The sequence below is a fragment of the Oryctolagus cuniculus genome, chromosome 17, assembly GCF_051225735.1.
Source record: "Oryctolagus cuniculus isolate XC-2025 breed Fujian yellow rabbit chromosome 17, ASM5122573v1, whole genome shotgun sequence".
NCBI classification, from domain to species: domain Eukaryota; kingdom Metazoa; phylum Chordata; class Mammalia; order Lagomorpha; family Leporidae; genus Oryctolagus; species Oryctolagus cuniculus.
Window position 1 is genome coordinate 14,937,945 of NC_142883.1, and position 24,609 is coordinate 14,962,553.

Below are 24,609 nucleotides of genomic sequence, written 5' to 3' on the forward strand. Positions count from 1 at the left end.
GGCCTGTTCCCGCGTGGGCTGTGTGCTGGAGCCACCGGTTCTATTCCTGCCGCGGGGTGCGAACACGCTGTGTTCGGGGCCATGCTTCATGAAGCAGCTTGCAGCCCGATTTCAGGCAGCACCAAGCAGTCCCTGGTGCTCAGGGAGCCCCAGCCTCCCAGCAGAGCTCCTGTGTCCCCCCAGCACCCATGGGTGACCGCGGCCTGCCTCCTGCACGCCTCTGCCCTTCCGTGCGCTAGGCAGGGCAGCTGCACCTGTTTGGTTACCCGGAACCCTCACTTTGAGGGCCAAGCCTGGCGCACGAGGTGAAGGTGTCTCGTCGGAGAGATGGAATTAGGGTGCCCTTGTCTTCCCGGGGGTTATCAGTCCCCACATACGCTGGCCATCGGAACGCCAAGTCTCGGGAGCGTGGTGCTCTGGGGAACCAAGGGCAGCGGGTGGCCTGGCCCTCTCGTCCATCCACAGGGCGGCAGGAAGGCGCTGACGATCGGTGACCCCACCGGGTCGCCCGTACCGTACGGCTCCGTGCTGACCTGCTGTTCCTGGGGCCCACCTGGGTCTCGGAGCCTCGCGGCCCGGCTTGGCGGGACCGCGTGCCCAGCGCCGCTACCACCTTCCTCCGCCGCCGTGGGGACGCGTGGGGGCGGCCCCTGGTGGCGTGAGGACTCCGTGGGCGGAAAGGGTGCGGGAGCGGGCCTCTAGAACCCCTAGGCCCCTCCGGGTCGCTGCCTGGGCTCTGAGGCTGCAGGGACGCCAAGACTTGCGTCCACAGAGACCAGCCAGGGGAAACTGAGGCCCTGAGGCGGGAGGGCCGCGCCAGGAGCGCCTAGTGTCCTTCGACCACAGCCGTCTCAACCTGAACTTGTCCCCGCCCAAGGGATGCGGTGCGGGGGTCTTCCCGCTCCTGTCTCCGCCGCCGCCCCTCGCCCACGCGCAGCCGGCCGAGGCCCTGGCGACGCCGGGAGTGGGCAGACGGAGAGGCCGGTTCGCGGTGGCCGGCGCGCGCGAGGCCCGAGGGGCGATGCGGGGTTGGGGCGAGGGGCAGACAAAGGCGGGGGACGGCGGGCGAGGGAAAGACAAAGCGCGAGGGGGGTCGGCGGCGGCGCCGGGGCCCCGGAGGCGGCTCCGGGCGCGGCGGAGCCAATGGGCGGGCGCGGGGCGGGGGCCGGCGGGGGCGGTGCCGCGATAAGGCGGCGGCGGCGGCGGCCGCTCGGGGACCACTGGCAGCGGCGGCAGCTGGCGCGCGCGCCCTCCTCACACCCGAGGCGCCCCCTCCCTCGGAGACCGACCCCCGCCCCACGGCCCAGGCCGGGGCCCGGTGAGAGCCGCGGGCGGCCCGGGGTGGGTGGGGCTTGCGTGCGGCTCAGGAACCGCGGCGCCGAGGTTGGGGCGGGGGGGTGCCCGGCGAGGGCCGCCGCCCGCGGGGTCCCGCCGCCCAGCGACTGACTCCGCGCATCGCTCTCGCTCGGAGTCCCGGAGGCTCGGCCAGCCCTTCGGCGTCGCACAGCCCTCGGGGTCCGGAGGCCGAGGAGCGGGGCGCACGGGCGGCGGCGGGGCCCGCGGGCGCTGTCCAGGAGCTTGGCAGCGGAGCTGGGCGGCCGGCGGCCTCGGAGCCGCCACACGGCGCTGGGCAGCGCTGGGTGCGGGTCAGGCCGGGGCAGCGGGTTCTCACCGCGGCCCCGCCCCGCGCGCCCCTGGCCTCCTCTCACCCTCGCCCCAGGCGGGCGCCCGTCCCGCGGGGCGCCCTATGGCGGCTTGCGCCGGGCGCCTTCTCCCGCGCCGGCCCTCGCTAACTTTGTTCTCGCTGCACACATGGTTCCACTCAGGGACCCCTGCCCCTGGGGGAGCAGCGCGGGGGGCGGGCGGGCGAGGGGGGAGGTGGGTGAGCGGCGGAAGTGGCAAGACCAAGAGCAACAGGAAATGACTTAGGGAAAGTCCCAACCGCAGCCCCCCAGCCCCCTGCCTGTAAACACCCCCACCCCTGCAGGCTGGGGGAGGGCTCGTGGGGCCCGAAGGGACCGACTTCCCCTTGCAGAAACCAGCGGGTGCCGCGCCTCCACCCGGGGCCTCCATCACCTCCAACGAAGCATGTTCCAGGCTGCGGGAGCCGCCCAGGCCACCCCCTCTCATGTAGGTGACCAGCCCGGTGGGAGGGGGCCCCCGGCAGGTGCCCTACCCAGGGGAGAAGGGGAGAGGAGCACGGGCTTGCTGTCACCTTTGTCCCCTCTTGAATGCCCCGGGGACTGGGCAGGGGCATCCCGGAGCTGAGCCCTGCCCTGCCTGTCGGCCTCTCTCCCTCAGGAAGCCAAAGGCAGCAGCGGCAGCAGCACTGTGCAGCGCTCCAAGGTAGGGTGCGAAGGGTGGCTGGTGGCCGTGCGGAGGAGGGGACGGTGCCGCCAGGCCCCTGGCTGAGGCTGTCTCGGCACAGTCTTTCAGCCTGCGCGCCCAGGTGAAGGAGACCTGCGCCGCCTGCCAGAAGACTGTGTACCCCATGGAGCGGCTGGTGGCAGACAAGCTCATCTTCCACAACTCTTGCTTCTGCTGCAAGCACTGCCACACCAAGCTCAGGTGCGCCCCCTACCGGCCTGCCTGCCTGCCCCTTCCCTTGCCTGGCCGCCCTGGGCCGCCCTGACACCGCTGTTCTTCTGCAGCCTGGGCAGCTACGCGGCGCTGCACGGGGAGTTCTACTGCAAACCCCACTTCCAGCAGCTGTTTAAGAGCAAAGGCAACTACGATGAGGGCTTTGGCCGGAAGCAGCACAAGGAGCTGTGGGCCCACAAGGAGGTGGACCCCGGCCCCAAGACAGCCTGAGGCCACGCTGACCTTCCACTCCCTCGGCAGAGGGCCTGGAACCGGGCAGTGGAACGGGTGGGGAAGAGGTGGGAGCTGGGATTGGGTTGGGGGGGCAGGTTGGGAGAAGGCCGGGCCTGCACAGACAGAAGCTTCCGTGGACAGGGCTCTGCTCCAGGATTCCTTCCTTCTAAAGTAGGTGGGGGTGAGGGAACCAGGATCGGTTTGGTCGCCACCCTGCTTCCTGCTTCTTTGAGCCCACCCTACCCCATGGCCGTCTGGGAGGCCTGCAAGCCCAGCTTCCCTACTTAGGTGCCTTTTCTCCAGCAAGGAGTCAGCATGCCCCCCTCAGGGTCCTCAGCTCCCTCACTGCCGACCAGGGCTTTGTATGGCCCCCCACCCAGGTCTCCCCATCTACCTCTGCCCTTAGCCTGGTCCTGAGCCATGGAGACTGGGAGGAAGGAGAGCGAGTGCCACCTGCTGGGCCACATGGGAGCCGCCACGGCCATGGGGGAGGGGATGGGGAAGTGCAGCCCACTGCCCCCATGGGGCTGGGGACCACCTGGCACCACCTGAACCACAGCTGAGAAGCGGAAGCTAAAGCGCCCGCCAGGCCGAGCACCTCAGAGACTGGCAGGGGGCTGGCAGTGGCCATGTTCCCCTCCCCCCTTGTTTCTGCCCCTTCTGTTGTGATTGCCCCATTTTAAAGGTGTTTGAACAGATTCCGACTCTGTATTATGTGGCCTGATGGGGGGCTTCGTGGTAGGAAGGCTGCAGACTCTCCACAGGGAAGGGAGGCAAGGCTAGGGTCAGCCCAGGATACACCTGGCCACGGTTGGGGGGCACTGGCGGTGGGTGTCAGACTTGAGAAAAGGGGGTGCTCTCCCCACCCTCGGCTCTGTGATGTTAGACCCAGAAGGGTTTTCTAACTGGAACCCTACCTTGTTCCCTTAGCTTTGGGTTGACCAAGATGCCCCAAGCTGACAAGGGCAGTGAGACGCAGGGGGTGGGAGTGGGGGCTGTCAGTGGGTGGTGTTCCTGGCTGTGCTGCCTGGCAGAACCCCTTCTGCAGGGTCCTCGGAGCCCCCTTCAGCCCTTGGCCTTGGCTGTCAGCCAGTGGGAAGCCGTAGACGCAGCAGTGCTGCCGAGGGCCTTGGTGACTGCCCACCCCGCCCCCGCTGTCATTTTCCGCTTGCCTTTCCAAGCTCTGGGGTCCAGAGCTGCAGTCCCAGGCTGGAGAGAAGAGGGCCATCTGCTCCCCGAGCCCCGGGCACACTGAGGGAGGACAGGCTACGGTCAGCAGGGCTGGAGAACCCCTCCCCTCACCGTGGGCCCTAGGCGGGAAGTGTGGATTGTCCTGGTTTCCCCAGCCTGCCACTGGGAGAGAAGAGCTGCTATAGCAAGAGGGCAGGCCCTGAGACCTTGCGCTGCTGCCTCATACAACACCCTGAGTTTGAGTGACCGCAGGGAAGAGCAGGTAGGGAGCCGGGCCTCAAGCTGCCGTGGCAGATGGGCCACCTGTGTGCTGAGGAGGCGGGCTCTGCTGCCTGAGGAAGCCAAGTTGACAGCAAACACAGACAGCGCCCTGGGTCCCAGAGCCTCCCTCAGGACAGACCCAGCTTCCTGCACGCGGAGTGAAGAGCAGGCAGAGGGGGCAGGGGGAGACGACAGAGAGGGTCCTGGAGGCACCCGGCCCTTGCCCTGCCGAGATGAGACCAGAGGGAGTTCTCTTGCCTAAGACCCTCGACAGCACAGAGGCCCAGGAACCCAGCTGCTGATGGTGTTCAGGTCGGGACGGCCAACAGTGCCACCTGGGTAAGCCAGCTCTGAGGCAAACACCCTCAGTGGCCCTTCCAGAGGGGAGGCCCCCCCCCAGCCCTCCTCTTCAGTCATTTCCATTTCTGTTCTGAGGGCTTCCACATCCGCCTCTCTACTTGCCCCCTAAAAAGCATGACAAGAGTCCTCTGGTAGAAATGATCCCTTTTATTGTAAGTAATGCGCGACACTGGCCTGGCTTTGCACTGCAAGCCCTCGGTCAAGATATAGTCAAATAACTATGGCTGCAGGTTCCTCTGCACGATCCACAATTCAGACACAGACACAGAGCTGGGCGGGACGGGGACAGGCAGGTGGGTCCTGGCCATGATGTGCAGGGTTGGCCAAGGCAGACACACCCCATGGAATGATGAGAAAATGGCAGCATGGCCCCTTCCCACAGCAGGCAGGGGGCTGCTAGGAAACCGCCCCTTGGAACTCAGAGCCCAGGCTGCCCTAGAGCCCCACAACTTTTCATCTGGATCAGTTAAAAATAAGTTAAAATTAAGCAACATCTTGGTCCTGAGGATGCTGAGCCAGCATGTCCACAGTTTTTGGCACAAAAATCTGGGTTTGGGTGAGTTACTTTGTTTTGGAGTACAAGGCTTGTGGACTTGTTTTTGAATTCATTTTCAAACATCTCCCTGTGAGGTAAGACCCCTGGGCTGGGGCTCTGTGAGAGCCTGAACCTGGGACAGGCAGAGTCGTCTCATCTCGTCAGCCAGCACCACACTGCTTCCTCTGGAGAACAGGGGCTGGGTTTGGGATACAGGCTGGGGAGAGAGCTACAGCCGTCAGGATGGATCTGTGGAGAGGCCAAGCTGCCACAGGGCAGCTTTGGTCAAGATGAGGGGCCAGTCCCCACCCTGGGCAAGGGCCAAAGTGGAGGCAGGAACACATGCTCACTGTCTTCACGGGGCAGTGGAAAGTGGATGGGGTCTGAGAGACCCCTGGGGGAAAAGGGACAGAGGGAAACGGGGGCCCAGGCCCAATGGCACCGTGCAACACACACTTCTGCAAAACCAGCTGCTTTCATCTGCTCTTCTCTCTTGAGGCGTCCATCACCTGTAACAGTCTAGAGTTGATATATATAAAAACCATCAATATGATCTGAGATATAAATTAACAAGTACAAGGCCTCACATTACATGATGTGAAAAGGCTAAAAACAGCGATAGAAACTACATTCATAAAAGTGCATCGTCAACATACAACGAAGGCTTTGGCTTGCTCTGTGCCTGTGGGAAAGTGGGCATGGCTGGCAATGAGCTGCCTAGGGCTAGTCCCCAGCTCTGTGGAGATGCCCACCCCGCCCTGGCACTGGCTTTTTTTTTTTTTTTTTTTTTTTTCCCTTTCCTTAATAACAACTCCCAAGGAAACTGGGTGTTGAGAGGGAGGAGCTCTAGCAATAGGCACATTTTGGAGGGGAGGGGCCGGAAGAAAGGACCAGCGCCCAGGCTGAGGTAAATATGGCCAACTCTAAGCTGCTTGGAGATACTGTTTCCCGCCCCCCACACCGCCTCTCCTCCCCCAGATGAGGAGCAAGAAGGGAAAGAGACTGGGACCTCACGGGGATGGGCATGGCTGGCTAAGGAAGAACAGAGCTGGCGGTTCTGGACACATGAGGGCAGTACGTGGGCTTTCCCTGGCCTGACAGAGTGAGACCCAGCCTGACACAACTCCTTGTCTCCTGAATGGCCCAGTCTGGGATGAGGGCAGCCAGCTGGACCAGATGCCCTCACTGTGTTGTCACTCTCCTGTCTGTTTCAGTAGGGGGACAGATGCCAGGCCAGGAACCCTAAGGCCATTACCTTCAGCTCTTTCCAGTCCAGCCCAAAGTCCACGCCCACAGCAGGGTACTGAGCCCGGAGAGCACACAGTCTCCAGTTTAGAAACTGGGTACAGCATAGGAGTGACTCCAACTTGGAAAACAGACAATTGCATTGACGAAACCAGGTTGTCCCCCTCAGTGGGGACAGTTCCATGTCTCAGGCCCCTGCTTTGGGGGTCAGGCAGGACAGGCACCTCCTTCCCTGAATAAGGCAGCATATGTTTGCTCCATTCATCTTTGGTAAAGGCCAAGGACTGGCAGAGCTGACCTGGGGAGCTCCAACGGAGAGGGCAGCCCCAATCTCTGCCTCCCATTGGTCGGGGGATGCTGGGCTCTCCCTCAGGCTTCAGTGGACTCATCCAGCCCAGAGGTGCTCTGGTGGTCTCCAGACATTGGGAGGAGAAACAAGTAACACTCTGAAGGAAAGTAACACTATTCAGACCAGCTGCAGTCTGCTGCCCCCAGACCCTCTGGGCTCCTGCCCACTGCAGTCAGGACACAGCTGCCTCACACTGTTCCCAGCCCCCTTCCCTCCACGCTGAGCTTAGGACTCTGGAACTCTTGGGTCTGCCAGGCTGGGGGCTCCCAGTCCTCGAGGCTGTAGCCGCCCACCCTGGCTCTGAGCCCCGTGGCAGAGGGGCACAGGCAGATGCTGGCTGGACTGCAGCGCACGGTGCACAGCCTTGCCTGGAGCAGCAGCAGCTCCACTGTGCCCCGCAGCAGCTCCTCGCCTGTGCGGCAGGAGCGGCTGGCAGCAGCGCGGCCTTGAGAGCTCAATACACGAGCTGTGCAAAGTGGTGTGTGAGCAGCTCCTCCGCTGAAGGTCTCTGACGAGCCTCCACAAAAATGCGCCTCAGGAAGTCCCGGCCATGTTCAGAGATGTGGGAGGGCAGCTGAGGATTGGTGGGCTGGGTGGCAATCTTGAAAATGGCAGCCATAGCTTCATACTCTGCCCAAGGTGGCTTCTCTGTCAGCATCTCCACCACAGTACAGCCCAGGCTCCTGAAGAGAGACAAACCCAGGTCACTCCCGGGCCAGCCGTGGACTCCCAGCTGCCCGGCCAGATGCTGAAAGGAGGTGCCTTTCTCAGAAAACGCTGAGGTACAGGCTGAGCTGAGGGATGAAACCCCTTGGGTCTCCTGAGGCCAGAAGAGGCTTCAAAGCACCCTCAGCCCTGTCCATGTGGGCTTCATCAACCTACACATCACCACCCCCTCAGCGCCTCCTGAGACTGGGAAAGAAAAGAGAACCACCAAGCATAGCTCTGGACATCAGCAATGTGAAATTATTCTCCTAAAGGCCAGGGGCAGCAGGACTGGCTCTTCAGGACGCTCTGAGGGGACAATCCGTTCTCTTGCCTTTTGCAGCTTCTAGAGGCCACCTGCAGTTGCTCAGGGTCCCTTCCCTGAATGACTCCAACCTCTTGCTTCCGTGGTCACATCTCCCACTACCCACTCTGACCCGCCTATGCTTACAAAGATCCTTGTGATCACACCAGGCCCACCTGAACAACCCAGGATAATCTCTCAGCTGCAAAATCCTAACTTAATCACCCGCGAAGACCCTTAGGCCCTGGAGGGTGGCATTTACAGGTTCCAGGGATGAGGATGTGGACGTGTCGGACCCACCCCACAACCTTCCAAGGAGAGACGCTCTCATGACTTCTGGGCCCTTCCCAAGCATGGACAAGCTATCTGGAGAGGGGCTGGAAGTCTGTTCTTTGTTGTTTAGACTTATCCAGGCCTTCACAGTGGAATCTCACTCTTACACACTGCCACCCTGCACACATGGAGCCTAGGTCCTGGGTGCACCAGCCAGTAAGAAGCAGGTCCTCAGTCCCTCCTGCCACACGGCAGATTCCCCAAGCCACGTTCCTAATGTAGAGTCACTACAGCCCAAGCAGGGAGATGGGGTCCCAGCCCGTCCCCGCGCTCACCACACGTCTGCCTTCCTTCCGTAGCCCTCGCCGCTGATCACCTCAGGGCTCATCCAGTAGGGTGTGCCGGTGACAGAGCGCATGCCCGTCCCTGACATGCAGATGGTCTGCAGGCGTTTGCTGGCCCCAAAGTCCCCCAGCTTCACATTCCCAGCAGAGTCTCGGAGGATGTTGGCTCCTAAGGCACGAAAGGTCAGAGGCTACAACCTGGGACCCTCGTGCACTCTACCATCCTCCCTCCCTTCTCCCTGAGCGTGCTGGGGGGACAGGGATGCCACCGCATCAGGCAGGAACCACACACAGCAAACAGTCCAGTGAAGGGAAGCCTCAGAGCCACCGTACAAGATGATCATCTCCACCGCCAACATTTGCAGAGAACTTTACAGTATCTCCCCAACCTGCTCAAACCATCTCCACACAAATCCCCAAGAAAGCCATTGGGGTCCCCCTTTACAGAAAGCTTGGAATGGTGACAGACTGGAAGCCAGCTCCTGGGGGTTCCTGCTCACCCTTGATGTCCCGGTGAACAATCATGTTGCTGTGCAGGTAGGACACGCCCTCCAGGATCTGCCGCGTGTACTTTCGGGTCACACTCTCTGTCAGGGCTCCATAGGCCTTCAACTGGTCTTTCACTGAGCCCTACCAGCCACAGAGTCGGAGGCAATGGGGATGGGAAGGGGTAAGGTTATTTCCAGCCCCTAGCATAGCAGCAAAGCAGTGATTCATCCAGTTCCCATTTGCAATCTGTCAGGCACTTCGCCAGGAGCTAGGGGACCGCTTCCCTCAAGCAACGTACGACCCAAATTCAGGAACAGGGAGGCCTGTGCTCCAGGTAAAGGCTATGCTTACTGGACAGTCACTGCAGCCGGAGGCAGGACGCTCCAGACTAAGCCCTGCCTTCACCTAGCCTCCTGAGCCTCTGGTGCCTTAGGGGATCAGACCCATGTCAAAGGTGACCCCTCCACCCTCCACCCCCAGGCTCAGGTGAGGCCCTTCTGGGTGTGTGTCTCCATGCTGTGAGGGGCACATACCCCTGGCATGTACTCCATGAATATGGTCAGGGTCTTCTCAGCTCGATCCCGCAGACAGCCATAGTACTGCACGATGCGCTCATGCTGCAAGTTCTTCAGCAACTGGATCTCGCATTCCAGAGCACTCACCTCCTAGAGGGGTCAGTGGTCACCTGAGCTTCAGGGACCAGTTCTGCCTACCAGGCATCAGCTCACCTTACCCTGGTCAATGCCTTGGGAACTTTAGCTAGAGAAAAGGGGAACACTTGACTGTCTGGCCCTGGGTCACAAAGTTGGGTAGCCCTAGGGATGGCAGCACTCCCATATCTGGAAGAAGGCAGGCTGGGAAAGACACATGGGAAAACGTCTGGCTGCTTAGCTAAAGTATCTGCTGCATTTGTCCATCAAATTGCACTGTCGGCTCCATGATTCCTCTTTCAGAGCTGGACCAAGTGAGTGAACCCCACGGCGCTCTCCTGGATCAAGGGCAGGGGAGTGGTATCTATTGGAGAAAGTGACCTTGGTCATCCCTTTGCAGTTTGGTGACCTGGGATTTGGCATGGACTTAGTTCCTCACACCCAATCCCTCCCTCAAGCAATTATTCTGTACAATAATAACCAAGGAATCTTTGTTCAAAGAAGGGAACTGCAAGTCGGACTGTGGGGAAGGCAGTACCTTGCTTGTCTCAGGACTGTCTGGATCAAACTGGACCTGCTTGGAAGCAAGTTCACGTCCCGTGTCCACATCATAGCACAAATAGACCCTGCCAAAGGCACCCTGGCCTAGGAGCTTCCCTCGGCGCCAGTTGATCGGGGCACTAGGAGCTACAGGGGAGAGGAGGAAAAGAGCATTGCTTCATGTGTGTTCATTATGGAATCCTTACCCTACAACGGATCACTGGCTCAGGCTCCCCCTCACACTCAGTGCTAACACATCTTCCAGCATCTCCAGCCCCATCTGGAATAGACCCAGTGTTCCAACTGGACCTTAAGTCAGGGTCCCAAGAAGCAGAGGGCTGGCCTATATGGTTTAATGTTCTGCATTGACCAAATGCCTTTACTTCCAAAGCACCTGAATATCTCAATATGGCAGGGATTAAAGGTATGCTCTTCTGTTCAAACATTGAAAAACAAAGAAAACAACTAAAGACTAGAGAGGTAGCTTGTCATGCCACAGGAGACTCGGGTCTGAGGTCCTGGGGGTGTGCTGCCCCTCCAAGGCTCTTCCACAGGGCCATGATGGGCCACAGGAGCTGACTTGTGTGCTGAAGAGCCCCGGGCGTGGCTGTCCTCCCACACCTGTAGCTCATCTGAGCACCCCTTAGGTGGTCTCTTCCTAGCAAGGGAGACTCACATTTGGTTGGCACATTCCTCTCTTGCACAGAGAGGGCATTCTCACTGTCTGCACTCCGCAGGCGCCCACGAGAGTCCAAGTATTGCACAGCCAGACCCATGTTCTCTCCATTTGTGCTCAGGGAGCGGCTGGAGGGCACCAGGGTGAACAGGTTGCCTTGATGACGCCGTATTCGGGGAAATGTTCTTCTGCCTGAAAAGGTGTAGGGGCCAGAGAAGAGCAAGTTAGACCCTTCGCCACATGGCTTGTCGTGCAAACCAGGTCCTAGTTAGAAGTGACAGATAACACTGGCCCCAGCCCATCCTGTCTGTCCTCCTGCCTGACCCATACCAGAAAGGCTGCTGTTCCAAGCAGCCCAAAAATCAGGACAAAAGTAAAAATAGGAGTAACCTGGTTTTGGTAGCCCTGGCCACAGGGAAGGCACAGGGTTAGGGTTAGGGTTAGGGTTAGGGCCCTTAAGCACGATTAGTCTTAAAGGCAATCCACGGTCATCTCTTTTTCCTTGGCACCCTACTCCTAACCCCTCTGTGACAGCTCCAGTCCATTTGCTGCTGCTGTAGGCAGAAGAGGTCCTTGGAATATGCCACAGATACAAAGGACAGAATCATCAGTGGCAACATCTTGGTCTACAAATGCTTCCCCCCCATCTGTGTGTGTGTCTTTTCTCTCAGGTGCCTCAAGCCTGAAGCACAATTCCTCAGGAAAAAAGGAAAACCCAGGGTCTGAAGTGTCTGTCCCCACCTCCCTGACAAGGTGGGTCTTCCATTGCAGGGCTTTAAGCACCTTCTTTCTGAAGCCAGCAGGGGGCAGCACGGAGGTACACTCACCATCATTGTAGTCCTTGTGGTGCACTGACACGTGGTAGCGCCGGGGGTAGGTTCCGCCTTTGACCCCTTTGTCACAGAGCTGTGTTTCCCGATCTGAGTAAGACAGGAATGTCACTGGCCGCTGGGTAGGTCGACAGGAGTGAGCTGTTCAGCCCTGAGGTCACCTCAGAGCAGCAGCCCAGAAGAAAATCACCCAGTTCTGGCTCCCCAACTCAGATACTGTCTGCAGGCCTACTCAGACATCCTGCAGTGCCCACTCGGGCTCTGTGCAACTCACCAGAGTACTCCTGTCTGTTGTCTGGGAAGCTCTGGGCTCGGGACATTCGCGATTTCCGGAAGGATGGGCTAGAGAAAACAAAAAGAAATCACAAAATAGCCTTGAGCACAGAAAGAGCCCAGCTTCCCGCTTTCTCCACCTTCCCACCTCTGAAACAGGAAGAGCTGTGAGAGAATCGTTGGCCTGGGTAGTAACAAAACCAGCAACATTATAGTTACAGATTGCTGTTTTCTTATTTTACAAAGTGCACTTTTCCTCACTAAATTCTTACAACCCTCTGAGGTGGGAAAATCTTACGGATAAAAATAAAATAACAGGTGCCGATCACTGAGCAGCGGCTATGTTATCTCCATTAATAGGTCTGTTTACATAGGTCTGTTTACGTGCCAGAGAGGACACAGCTCATAAGCAACAGGGCAGCCTTCAAATCCAAACCAGGTAGTGATTCCAAAGCTGGTGTTCTTGCCTCTAAACTTGCCCCTAAGGCACCTTCCTTTCAAACTAATGGGGAAACTGAGGAACTGGAAAGTTACGAGTACCTGTCTTGAAGCCACTCCACTAATATTTAGTGGAGCTGGGACTGGCTCTAGTTCCATCTGGCTCTAGATCCCATGCCCTTTATCAGATCCCATGAAAAGAAGATGAGAACCCTGAGATCAAGTTAGGCCAGGCCTCAAGGAAGTAAATCCAGATCATGGGTTTATTCCCAAGGAGAAGAAAACAAAGCACTACAGGGAAGAAGGAAAAACCAGAGACTAGGGAAGCGGGTAAGTTTAAGTTTTTCCCAGCATCTGTTTGCATGGCCCTTTCCTTTAAAAGCAAATGCCAGGGGCTGGCGTGTGGCAGAGTGGGTAAAGCCACCGCCTGCAGTGCCAGCATCCCATATGGGCACTGGTTTGAGTCCCGGCTGCTCCACTTCCAATCTAGCTCTCTGCTATGACCTGGGAAAGCAGTAGAAGATGACCCAAGTCTTTGGGCCCTGAGAAGTTCCTGGCTCCTGGCTTTGGATCAGCACAGCTCAGACCGTTTTGGCCACCTGGGGAGTGACCCAGCGGATGGAAGACCTCTCTCTACCTCTGTACCTCTGCCTCTCTGTAACTCTGCCTTTCAAAAAAAAAAAAAAAAAAAAAAAAAGTGAAGACCATTTAGAAGGCCACAGAACAGAAACTCTCAAGGCAGTGACTTGGGGGCTGCTACCTACTTCCCAACTACTAGCCTTTTGTAGCTTCCCTACCCCCGGCAAAGCTTAGGAGATGTTCAAGCCAGAATCACTCTTTGTCCAGGCAGCAACCTGTAGCCCTTTGACCTGTGCCTTCTTGCTCCCCTGGTTGGACAACAAGCTGGAAATAAAGCTGTATACTGGAAACCCACAAGCTATGATCATATCCTTGAACATCCAGAGGGAAGACGATGCTTACCAGTGCTCAGATCTTTCAGAAAGGACACCACAAACGTTTACAAGATCAGTGCCTGCATGAACAACTGATCAGTCTTGGAAATAAAAAAATCCTTAAACCTGCTCTTTATCCTCTAACCACAGCCCTGAGCCCAGCCAGAGGCGAGCAAATATACTGTTGGGCATAGTAAGGCTGAGGCCTGTTCCAAACACACCTTGCTGCCGGTACGGCAGCTCCGCAGAGCCACCAGGTATGTAAAGGACAGCACCTGTTTCCTCCCAGGGTGTGAAAACAGGATCACACACTAGGCAGTGTGGCCTGCTAGGCAGTCTGGATATTTTGTTTTCTTCTTCTTCTACTACTTTTTTTTTTTTTTAAAACTTCATTTGAAGGGCAGAGAGAGAAAGAGATACAGGGAGGGAGAGATCTTCCATCCACAGGTTCATCCCCCAACTGCTCACATCTCCCAGGGCTGGGTCAGAATGAAGTCAGAAGCCTAGAATTCTATCCAGGTCTCTCATGTGGGTGGCAGGGATACAACTACTTGAGCCTGCTGCCTCCCAGGTGCACATAAGCATGAAGCAGGTATTGGAAACGGAGCCACTCTCACACCAGGCACTCTGATAGGGAACACAGGCTTTTCACAAGCAACAACTTTAACTGCTGGGCCAAACACCTGCCCCTGTTTTCTGGTTTTTATATCCCAGTTTCTTATTGTACCAGAAATACTTGGAGAAACAAATGAAAGTAAACTTATATAGGAGAATTCGTATCCCCCCGCCCCAAAACATCCAACAATACACCACTTTTCAGCACAGATCATAATAAGGCCAAAAGTAGAACAGCACATAGTATGCAGAAATTCAAAACATGAAAAGTGTTTAGAACAAAGCCAACATGTAATAAATGAGCTGCTATTTTATGAGGTATTATTACATCCATTGAATTATGCAAGCATAATGTTCACATGACATTTGGGAAATGGAGGAGAGGTTTTCCTAGCAGTATGAAAACTCTGGACCTACAGACCTATCTAGATCAGAGATAGCACTCACTAGCTAACTCTATGTCCTCAATCTATCAGCTCCCCAAATGCCTACACATTAACCCCCAAACTACCCCCAGTCCCATACCTGTCTGCTGACCTGTCCAAGGACTGGCAGCTTCCTGACAAGGAATTTTCAGCACTGCTCAGGGGATCCAGCATCTGTAAGGCAAGTTATAAATGAAACCACAGCCCACCCCAAATCCCGGCCAGGTGACCCAGGCTTTATGACCCTGTCATGCTCAGAAAACGGTTCTTTTTGTCAAATGTAAGAAAGTGTTCTTTCTCTTCCCATGCATTGGGAAATGAATGGTTAGTAAAGTACTACTCTCCCTTGTAGTTTAAAAGGTGAGTTCCCAGGAGGGAGAAAATTGCCTAAGAGCTCTGCCAGGAGAGCAAAGCAGAGGCCCTGACTCTCTTTTGGGATCTTCTTGGCTCATTAGCACTGGATCTTGGCACTGGAGATGGCACTACCCTGCAGAGGCTTTCAGTGAGTCTGGGTGGGACCTTGATGCTTTTGTTTACAATTTATAATTTACAGAGATAAGTATTGCCTCATTTCACAGATGAGCAATGCGGGCCAAGAAAAGTTAGAGGACTTCAGACAAGTCATAAACTAGTTAGTGCATAGCTGGTACCAGAACAAATGTTTTCCAGTTCCTGATTCTGACGCAGTTAACAGGTATCTATACAATTTAAAATCTTTCTCTGCCCCTAGTCAAATGCAGTAATAAAACACCTTCAGAATAGCTTTTTCTGAAGGTCATCTCCTTCCTTTTTTCTGTACAGGTAGCAGCGGAGTCTTCCGTTTCAGAGTACAATCATCCTAGGATCTACATAGGACTGGCGTCAGAACCTGTGACCGTACTGAAACCACACATGCTCAAGTCCCTTACATGAGATGGCACAGTATTTGCATGTCACCTGCTCACAACCTCCCGTATATTTTCAATCATTTCTCTATGACATTTACAATACCTCATTCAGTGTAAATGCTACAGAAACAGTTGTTACACTACATTACTTAAGGAATAACTAAAAATCTGTACATTTTCAATATAAACACAATCATTTTTCCCAAGAGAACTAATTGTATTCATTATTTAAGCCCCAAAGATAAAATGTTACACAGGGAAGCAAAGTATGAAAATTATGAAGATTTACTAGTAACATTCACAAAAGTAGTTTCCAACTCAAATACATTTTCTCATTTAATACTAGGGTCCATGCCTACCCATAATTTCAAATCTTTTAGATCATAGACGAGTTTTAAAAATGTGCCAATTAGGGCAAATTAGTAGTAAAGTAAATTGCAAATCCTGCTCAAAGTGGATAAAAACAACATGGGAAAGAATCAATTAAGTGTACATTTGGTAAAGTTAGACCAGTTGGCCAAAAAAGAGAAAGTAGATGAGTACAACCAACTACAGCAGGTGTGACGAAGGAGGAGGCACAAAAGGGTCAAGAGAGACCTTGGGAAAAACTGCTGCGTCCCATGAATGCTTTTGTAGAACATGACCCTCCTCATGATAGTGCTGCAAGAGTCAAAGGGGAAGTAAAGGAAGTTACATTGCGCTAGCATAACTTCTGTAAGAAAAATTAAGCCAAAAAATTAGCATGATTCATACTTTGACCATTCTAAAAACTAGCATTACCTAAGAAAAACAAAATAAACTTGCCTTAGTTTCACTTTTCAAGAAAGTCCCAATGGAATATTCTTTCACTATTTACTATGCTGTTTGGCTCCCTGATAAGTGGAATTGTCTGAAGGACCCGTTTCCAGGAGCAACTCTCTTCAGCTGAAGAGGGAGGACCATGGCAGTCTCCAGCCATTACCTTCCTTGGCTTCTTTCTAGAAGTCTGTCTTCACCAGGAGTCAAATCCTCCCTTGCCTTCCAGGGCCAGTCAGGGAAAATAAAAAAGTAAAGGAGCCAGGGCATAGGACCATGAGAAAATACATTTTCTCATTTAATACTAGGGTCCATCCTTACCCATAATTTCAAATCTTTTAGATCATAGATGAGTTTTTTTCTTTTTTTGACAGGCAGAGTTAGACAGTGAGAGAGAGAGAGGCAGAGAGAAAGGTCCTCCCTTTCCGCTGGTTCACCCCCCAAATGGCCTCCACAGCCGGCGTGCTGCTGCCGGCGCGCTGCACCGATCCGAAGACAGGAGCCAGGTGCTTCCTCCTGGCCTCCCATGCGGGTGCAGGGCCCAAGCACTTGGGCCATCCTCCACTGCCTTCCCGGGCCACAGCAGAGAGCTGGTCTGGAAGAGGAGCAGCCGGGACAGAATCCGGCGCCCCAACTGGGTCTAGAACCTAGGGTGCTGGCGCCACAGGCGGAGGATTAGCCTAGTGAGCCACGGCGCCAGCCCATAGATGAGTTTTTAAAATGTGCCAATTAGGGCAAATTAGTTGTAAAGTAAATTGCAAATCCTGCTGAAAGTGGATAAAACCAACATGGGAAAGAATCAATTAAGATTCTTATTTATTCTTATTCACCATGAGGATGGATATAAAGACCAACAGCAATGAAGCTCATTTGCAATCTCTGGGACTTCACATCAGCAGCTTGTGTCCAGCAGTGCTGCACATGGGGAAACAAAGGATAGGCGGTAAAACGTCAGGAAGGGAGCCTGCAGCCAACAGACACTCCAGGTCACTGCTCCAATCTGAAGTCAACTGGAAAGCAGCAGTGCAGAGGGAGAAGGGTGGGAAGGGCCTCTTAATGGCTATATAGTTGCAATAATGAAAGAGAAGATAGAAAAAAAATCGGTTTTCTGTAAACCTCCCACGGCTCTTCTGTCCAACATTCTACCCTTAAGAAACTTCCTCTTTTCAGACCAAATCCCGGAAATTTATGAGTAGACCTTTATTTTTGCAATCAAAGCAAACTCACTGAGAAGACTAAAATAAAGCCAGAGATCTCACCATTGCTGAGTTCATTAAGCCAAACTGCCAATTCAATAAGCCACTGATTAAAAAGCTAGCCATTAAAATGAGTAAGCCAGGTTGGTGCTGTGGCGTAGTGGGTTAAGCTGCTGCCTGTAGTGCCAGCACCCCATATTGGATGTCCTGGCTGCTCCACTTCCAACCCAGCTCCCTAATGATGCAGCTGGGAAAGCAGCAGAAGATGGCCCAAGTCCTTGGGACCCTGCAACCATGTGGGAGCTCCTGGAAGGAGCTCCTGGCTCCTGGCTTCAGATTGGTCCAGCTCCAACTGTTGTGGCCATTTGGGAAGTGAACCAGCAGATGGAAGATCACTTTCTCTGATTCTCTCTCTCTCTCTGTAAATCTAACTTTCAAATAAATAAATAAATCTTCAAAATAAATAAATAAAATGAGTGAGCCATTGTGGCAAACACATCCTAAAATGATACCTCAATGAGCCTACCTTTCCCTGAGTGTAAACAGAACCTATGACTTGTTTCTAGCCATTAGGCTATAGCAAAGAGGGTAAGATATTCATTCTCGTGATTATGTTATGTTATGTAAGATCCCATCGTTGCACAATGGAGCAACTGGAGCTTCTGCTGGCCTTGCAGAAGCTGTCATGTTGAGATAGTCACAGGGCAGGAACTGCTCGTAGTCTCTCGGAACTTGGGAGCAGCTTCTGGGTGACAGGGACCACAGTCCAACCACTAGGACTGAATTCTTTTTTTTTTTTTAATTCTAGTTTCTCTCTTCTTTTAAAAAAGATTTATTTATTTGTTTATTTACTTATTTGAAAGGCAAATGACACAGAGGGAGAGAGACAGAGAGAGAGAGAGATCTTCCATCCAATGGTTCACTCCCCAAGTGCCCTCTATAGCTGGGGCTGGGCCAGGCTGAAGCCAGGGGCTCTATTCAGGTCTGCCACATGGGTGGCAGGGACTCAAGTACTTGAGCCATCATTTGCTGCTTCTGAGGCACATTAACAGGGAACTAGATTAGAAGTGGAGTAGTTGTGACTCAAACCAGCATTCCAATTTAGGTTGGGGGAATCTCAGTGGCATCTTAGTCCATAAGGCCACAACACCCACCCACTAGGTACTGAATTCTGCCAACAAACATACGAGCTTGGAAGAGAATCCCAAGCTCAAGAAAGGAATGTAGCTTTGTGTGACCTAGATAAGATGTGCCTAGACTTGTGTTCCACGAAGAATGTAAAAAAATAAAAGTATGTCATATTAAGGCTTCAAACTTTTGGTAGTTTTTTATGTAGTAACAGATCACTAATACAGCTGCTACCAACTTAAAAGGTCACCCTAACCAATCCTACAGTGTAATTTGTATACAGTTTACTCCATACCTTTCATTAAGAAACTGCAAAACTAAAATATAGGCAATGAAAAACACAAGCTGTCAATTTATGATTGGGCTTATGTTGAAGCTCAGCTGAAATGAAGATAAGCAATCACAAAGAAGCATACAACTGCAGAGTGGTCTTCTGCAAGGGGCTAGTGAGAAGACCACAGAAGAGAGATACTGTCCAGTGCTCACCTAACACCAAGGAGGTATTTAAGATACTGTCTTTGGCAGAAACTGATACTTGGCTCCTAGAAAGGAATAATCTATGTTTGGGTAGGCCTGGTTTATAAAAGGATTCAAGTCTTTCAGGTCTGAACTGTGCCGCTGAGAACTCCATTATAACCCTGGTGTGATGTAAGCCATGGGCACTCCCCAGCCCCCATACTCACGCACTGTTCGCTGGTCTCTGGGATGAACTCCCCCTCACTGTTGATGCTGGTGTAGGACCCCTGTCGGGCAATGTGCTGCTGCCGCTCAGGCACATAGCCAGGGGGAGGCGAGCTTCGGCCAGGGTTCTGGGAGCCTACAGCAAAGAAATAAAGCTTTTGACAACAGAGCCTAGGACATGTGGTTTAAGAGCAGCAGGTGCAGGGCTCGCTCAGACAACAAGCCCTAGAGATCAGGGATGTGATTCAGATGAGTCAGGCACCAAAACCCAGCATGCTCCAGTCTCTTCATAATAGGAAGCAACCTCCTCCAGAGATGGACAGGGTGTGGAACACTGATGATCAAGAAGCTCGGCACCAAACATGAGCAGAATAAACCCCACAAAACCCAGTTAAGCTGGCAATCAGACCAGCTTTTTTTCTTAAAATCCCTGCACGTAATTATTCCTCCATAGTGTCACTGCTCTGTCTTCCTCTAGAGCACTGTCACCATTTCCTCTCATCCCAGCAAAAAGCTAGGAAAAAAGATCAATACAGCAGTGCTCTGCCTTATCCAGGGAGATACATTCCAAGACCCCCAGTGGATGCCTGAAACCATATTTAGTACCAAACTTTAACTAGATTATGTTATTTCTTAGACATTCATACCTATGATAAAAGATTAATTTATAAATTAAGCACAGTAAGAGCACAACTAATGACAGAACAATTAGAACAATATACTGAAAACAAATTGCCAGCATACTACTCTTAAGCTTTATGGCCATTTTCAAGTAAATAAGGGTTACTTGAATATAAATATTGTAATACTGCAATAGTCAACCTGACTATCAGGATGACTACATGACAAATGGGCAGGTAGCATATACAGTATGGATATGCTGGACACACAGATGGTTCATATCCCAAGCAGGACAGAATGAAACTTTATCACACTGGCCGGCACCGCGGCTCACTAGGCTAATCCTCCGCCTTGCGGCGCCGGCACACCAGGTTCTAGTCCCGGTCGGGGTGCCGGATTCTGTCCCGGTTGCCCCTCTTCCAGGCCATCTCTCTGCTGTGGCCCGGGAGTGCAGTGGAGGATGGCCCAGGTGCTTGGGCCCTGCACCCCATGGGAGACCAGGAGAAGCACCTGGCTCCTGCCATCGGATCAGCGCGGTGTGCTGGCCGCAGCGCGCTGGCCGCGGCGGCCATTGGAGGGCGAACCAACAGCAAAGGAAGACTTTCTCTCTGTCTCTCTCTCTCACTGTCCACTCTGCCTGTCCAAAAAAAAAAAAAAAGAAACTTGATCACACTGCTCAGAATGGCATACAATTTAAAATTTAAGAACAGCTTGCTTCTGAAATTCTCCACTTCATATTTCTTGGACCACAGTTGACCATGGGTAACTGAAACTGCTGAAGGTAAAACTGAGGGTAAGGGAGGACTGCTATACTTAGGCCTAGTCCTCTTAAACTTTGAGTCTTTCCAGCATTTTGAGGTCCAAGGAAATATCACTAGACATACCTGGGCATCTGTTTATTTCTCTCTGCCACCCCATTCTTTCAGCCAGGGCCTCCTTTACTTATTCTTTACCTGTATCAGCTAAGAAGACCCTCACTGACAGTCTGGCCAGCAACAAGAAGCTGCCTCCTCCATTCCTACTCATCCCCACAATTCCTGGCTACTTCAAGTAATATGATTATCTTGAATTTATGTAGTGCTTTACTTTTATTGGATAGTCACAGTAATTATCTCATTTTCAACATCCCTGTAACAGAGGTTTTCAAACATTTTTTGAATATCTATTAAGTGGCTGGCATTCTGCAAGATATCTTTACATGCGGTAATTCAGGTAATCCTTTCAACAATCCTGAGAGGTAAGCATTTGTTTTACCTGAAAAGAAGGAGGAAAGGGAGACCCAAGATTTACATTTCTCAAAACAAAAACAAAAAGAGCAGTTTTATGAAACAGAAACTATATTTTACAGGAAGGAGAAAATAAAGCCAATTTATATGTACTTCCATTGTTTTAGATGGAATGTTTACCCCTCTAATGAACTAGTCACTGAATGGCACAGGTACACAGAGATACTTTATAAATCATTAAGCAGGGGTGGATGTTGGGTTTACCAGCTAAGACATCACTCAGGACACTTGCAGCCCACACAGGAGTGCTTGAATTTGAGTCTTGGCTCTGTTCCATCTTCCAGCTTCCTGCTCACCCAGAACAGCAGGTGATGGCTCAAGTACATGGTTCCCTGACACACACATGGAAGACCTGAACTGAGTTCCTGGCTCCTGATTTCGGCCTCACTCAGCCCCAGCTCTTGAGGACATTTGGGAAGTGAAACAGCAGTTGGGAGATTTACTTCTCTGTTTTTCTGCCTCCCAAATAAGTAAAATAAACAAAAAAATTTTTTAATTATTACGCAATGTTTTTATGTCTGGGAAATTAGGTCTCTTTAATTCCTAGTCCAGAGCCTTTTCCTTTAAAAAAAAAAGAAAGAAAGAAAGAAAAAGGGCATCTTGACCATCATCTTAATCACTAGGCCAAATTCCCACTGCAACCAGACCTTTTTCTGACTGATTCCATTGCTTTCCATGATTAGAGAAGGACACAAAAGTGAGGCCAGAAGTTTGTGTCTCCTTTTCTTCCTGGGCTCCCTGGACAAATGAGAAAATCCAGTCTGCACAAAGCTTTATTTTTTTAAACACCAACATCTCGTTCATTGACTTATTACCACACCTTTCTTTTTAAAGATTTATTTGAAAATCAGAGTTACACAGAGAGAGAAGAAGAGACAGAGAGACAGAGACAGAGACAGAGGGACAGGTCTTCCATTCCACTGGTTCACTCTCCAATTGGCCACAATGGCTGGAGCTGGGACGATCCAAAGCCAGGGGCCAGGAATTTCCTCTGGGTCTTCCCACACAGGTACAGGGGCCCAAGGACTTGGGTCATCTTCTACTGCTTTCCCAGGCCACAACAGAGAGCTGGATCAGAAGTGGAACAGCCAGGACTTGAACCAGCACCCAAGAAGCTCCTGGATCCTGGCTTTGGATCAGCGCAGCTCCAGCCGTTGCAGTCATCTGGGGAGTGAACCAGCGGAAGGAAGACCTCTCTCTCTGTCTCTCCCTTTCACTTTCTAAAACTCCATCTCTCAACTAACTAAATAAATAAAATCTTAAAAAAAAAAAACCTTAAATATAGGGCTGTTATCTTGAGCCCTTTTCCCATTCTAAAAGGAACAAATTTATACTGTCATGTAATAAGCCAGAGTCCTAAGAGCCTTCCCCTCCCCTAACACTCCCCCAACTCTGCCTCCTGACCCAGCAATTCCCAGATACCAGAAGAGCAGAAGTGTTGTCCTTCAACAAAGCAGGCTGCAGTCTAGTTTGGTTTCTGCAGTCCAGTTTAGGGGCTGAAGCATTAAGATTCCTGAAATAGAACTGCAGTTGTTCTATGGGAATGGCTAAGGAAGAAAGAGAAGAGAAGTTTGGTTGCCAATGATCTGGGGAAGAACCTGACTCATTCTACCATGGTAGATGGGAACAACTAATAGCCAGCTCCCTCCTTTTTTGATGGAACTATGATCTAGACCAGTTTTAGAGGGAAATTTTGGAATACACACCATTTCAGTTTTATACAGATTTTCTCTTGTTCAAAAGTAGAGCCAGGAGCACTCAGCCTGTGTTCTGGAGGTACAGGTGGCATACCAGGGACCAGGCATCTACTGCAGAGACTGCTAAAGGGCAGAGTCAAGGCTCTGTGAACATCCTGCAAGAGAGGGAGGGCCTAACAAAATTGCCAGGGCTCAAAAAAACTTATTCCCATAATTCCAAGGATCCTCAGAAGTTAGAAAAACACCCAGTGGACAAAAAGAATGGTGGGGAGGGTTGCTCTTTGAAAGATCATTTTTATTTTCAATGTCCTTCAATAAACCCTTTCATTTTTCCACATGTTCAGAACATATGGCCCCTCTGATTGCACAGGAGATTTGATGAATTCACCATGAAGAACACTTATAATCTCTTCTTGGAAGCATCAACCCAGCCTCCCTCCAAGGATATGTCTTAGGTAGGAAGGCTAACATGGGACCTTCATTAATCTGGCTTCACCTGACTACACCAAAAATAAAATTGCTCTGAAAACAGGCACAATTCTGCTGGATTTCCTGTTTCAATGTCTCACAGTATAGAGGCTACCAATTCTAAGATAAAGAAGTACCTGAGCTATGCTTTTTTTTTTTTTTTTTAAAGATTTATTTATTTATTTGAAAGGCAGAGTTACAGACAGGCAGAGAGAGGACTTCCAACTGCTGGTTCACTTCCCAAACTGAAGTCAGGAGCCTGGAACTTCATCTGGGTCTGCCATGTGGGTGTTGGGGCCCAAGGACTCGGACCATCTGCTCCTTTCCCAGGCACATTAGCAGGGAGTTGGATCAGAAGTAAAGCAGAAGGGTCTCAAACCCATGCTCACATGGGATGTCAGTGTCACAGGTGACAGTCAATCCCACCACATCACAATATCAGCCCCTGTCCAATGTGTTTTAATTCCTGGCAGAAACTTAAGTTGTTCTGCGGGTAAATTTAGGGATACTATGTCGTGAACTAACACAGTAATGAAATCAGCAGGGTAATTTTCCTTCCTTCCTTCATCACCTTCCCTCCCTCCTTTCCTTCTCTCTTCTTTCTCTCCCTCTCCCTCATTCTGTTTACTTTTCATTGAACCCTTACTGCATACACCTGATAGGAAGGGCACTACTATCATCCACTTGTGCAGAAGGAAACCTGAGGTTCAAAACCAGAAAGTGATTTAACAATGGGGTTGTTGCTTTAAAACAGGCTTTGTAACTTTCGGTGATGTTCAGTCAAGGCAATTTTGAGACCAAAACTTTTCCCTGTACTAGTGAGGCCATATGCTGTCCATTTACCAACTGAGCAAGGATGAGTATCTAATCCATGGACAAATGTGACAGTCTTTCTTTCAGGTGCAGGATGGAAGCTAATGTGGGGATTTCCTGACAGCACAAGGGAAACACAGTGCCACGTTCCATGCAGTTCAAATTTGGTACTGTGATGGAGTAGGCATTTGGTACAGAGGTCAAGACACCACTTGGGATGCCCACATCCCATACAGGAGTGCATAAAGTTTGAATCTTGGCTCCATTTCCAATTCCAGATTTTTTTTTTTTAAAGATTTATTTATTTGAAAGGCAGAGTTACAGAGAGGTAGAGGCAGAGAAAGAGAGAGAGGTCTTTCACCCGCTGGTTCACTCCCTAAATGCCTGTAACAGCTGGGGCTGGGCCAGAGCAAAGCCAGGAGCCTGCAACTCCATCTGGGTCTCCCCAGGGGCTAAGGACCCAAGGACTTGAGCCATCACCTGTTGGCTCCCAGGGTGCAAATTAACAGGAATCTGGAATCAGGAGTGGAGCTGAGACTCAAACTCAGGCACTGCAGGCATCCCAACTGGTACCTAAACTGCAATGCCAAATACTTGTCCCAGCCTTACCTACTTCTTTCCACAGCTCCGTCCATGGTTTCTGGGTACACTCACTGAAACCTTTGGTTTTCTGCCACAGCATTAGCAGAGGTTCCACACCTGGCCTTCAGCTTTGCCGATGTTAAGAGACAGGCATGGACACCCCATATAATTAGTGTGGAGCACAG

The 24,609-nt window shown here is 52.1% G+C and overlaps 2 protein-coding genes across 7 annotated transcripts in view; one reads left to right on the plus strand and one right to left on the minus strand.

Moving 5' to 3' along the window:
* The first annotated feature begins 1,204 nt into the window (after positions 1-1,204).
* LIMD2 (LIM domain containing 2) lies at positions 1,205-3,512 on the plus strand. 3 transcript variants are annotated; one of them, XM_089316827.1, is made up of 5 exons: positions 1,205-1,341; positions 2,036-2,130; positions 2,302-2,346; positions 2,429-2,568; positions 2,652-3,512. In XM_089316827.1, the coding sequence occupies exons 2-5, from the start codon at positions 2,089-2,091 to the stop codon at positions 2,809-2,811; spliced, it is 387 nt and encodes a 128-aa protein (XP_089172953.1). In that variant the 5' UTR covers positions 1,205-1,341; positions 2,036-2,088; the 3' UTR covers positions 2,812-3,512. The 3 variants fall into 3 exon arrangements, with proteins under 3 accessions (XP_089172953.1, XP_051681776.1, XP_051681775.1); XM_051825816.3 differs by having other exon boundaries at positions 1,205-1,318; positions 1,988-2,130; XM_051825815.3 differs by having other exon boundaries at positions 1,205-1,318.
* A 1,246-nt stretch (positions 3,513-4,758) lies between these two features.
* MAP3K3 (mitogen-activated protein kinase kinase kinase 3) overlaps positions 4,759-24,609 on the minus strand; it is a 79,627-nt gene continuing 59,776 nt past the window's right edge. For 2 of the 4 annotated variants that reach the window (XM_008271692.5, XM_008271690.5), the window contains 10 exons: positions 18,960-19,093; positions 14,371-14,444; positions 11,841-11,908; positions 11,564-11,656; positions 10,737-10,928; positions 10,059-10,207; positions 9,404-9,535; positions 8,882-9,011; positions 8,373-8,550; positions 4,759-7,438 (listed from right to left, as the gene is read on the minus strand). In XM_008271692.5, coding sequence (XP_008269914.2) covers positions 7,210-7,438; positions 8,373-8,550; positions 8,882-9,011; positions 9,404-9,535; positions 10,059-10,207; positions 10,737-10,928; positions 11,564-11,656; positions 11,841-11,908; positions 14,371-14,444; positions 18,960-19,093 — 1,379 coding nt within the window. In that variant the 3' untranslated portion in view covers positions 4,759-7,209. The remainder of the gene's footprint in view (positions 7,439-8,372; positions 8,551-8,881; positions 9,012-9,403; positions 9,536-10,058; positions 10,208-10,736; positions 10,929-11,563; positions 11,657-11,840; positions 11,909-14,370; positions 14,445-18,959; positions 19,094-24,609) is intronic. The other 2 variants (XM_008271693.5, XM_008271691.5) reach the window with 1 other exon arrangement.

What these genes read in the sequence shown, in the direction of transcription:
- LIMD2 (XM_089316827.1), top strand. Translation starts at nt 2,089, where the DNA reads ATGTTCCAGGCTGCGGGAGCCGCCCAGGCCACCCCCTCTCAT. An exon ending in CCCAGGCCACCCCCTCTCAT is followed by an intron (nt 2,131 to 2,301) that starts GTAGGTGACCAG and finishes TCTCTCCCTCAG; the next exon opens with GAAGCCAAAGGCAGCAGCGG. An exon ending in GCACTGTGCAGCGCTCCAAG is followed by an intron (nt 2,347 to 2,428) that starts GTAGGGTGCGAA and finishes GTCTCGGCACAG; the next exon opens with TCTTTCAGCCTGCGCGCCCA.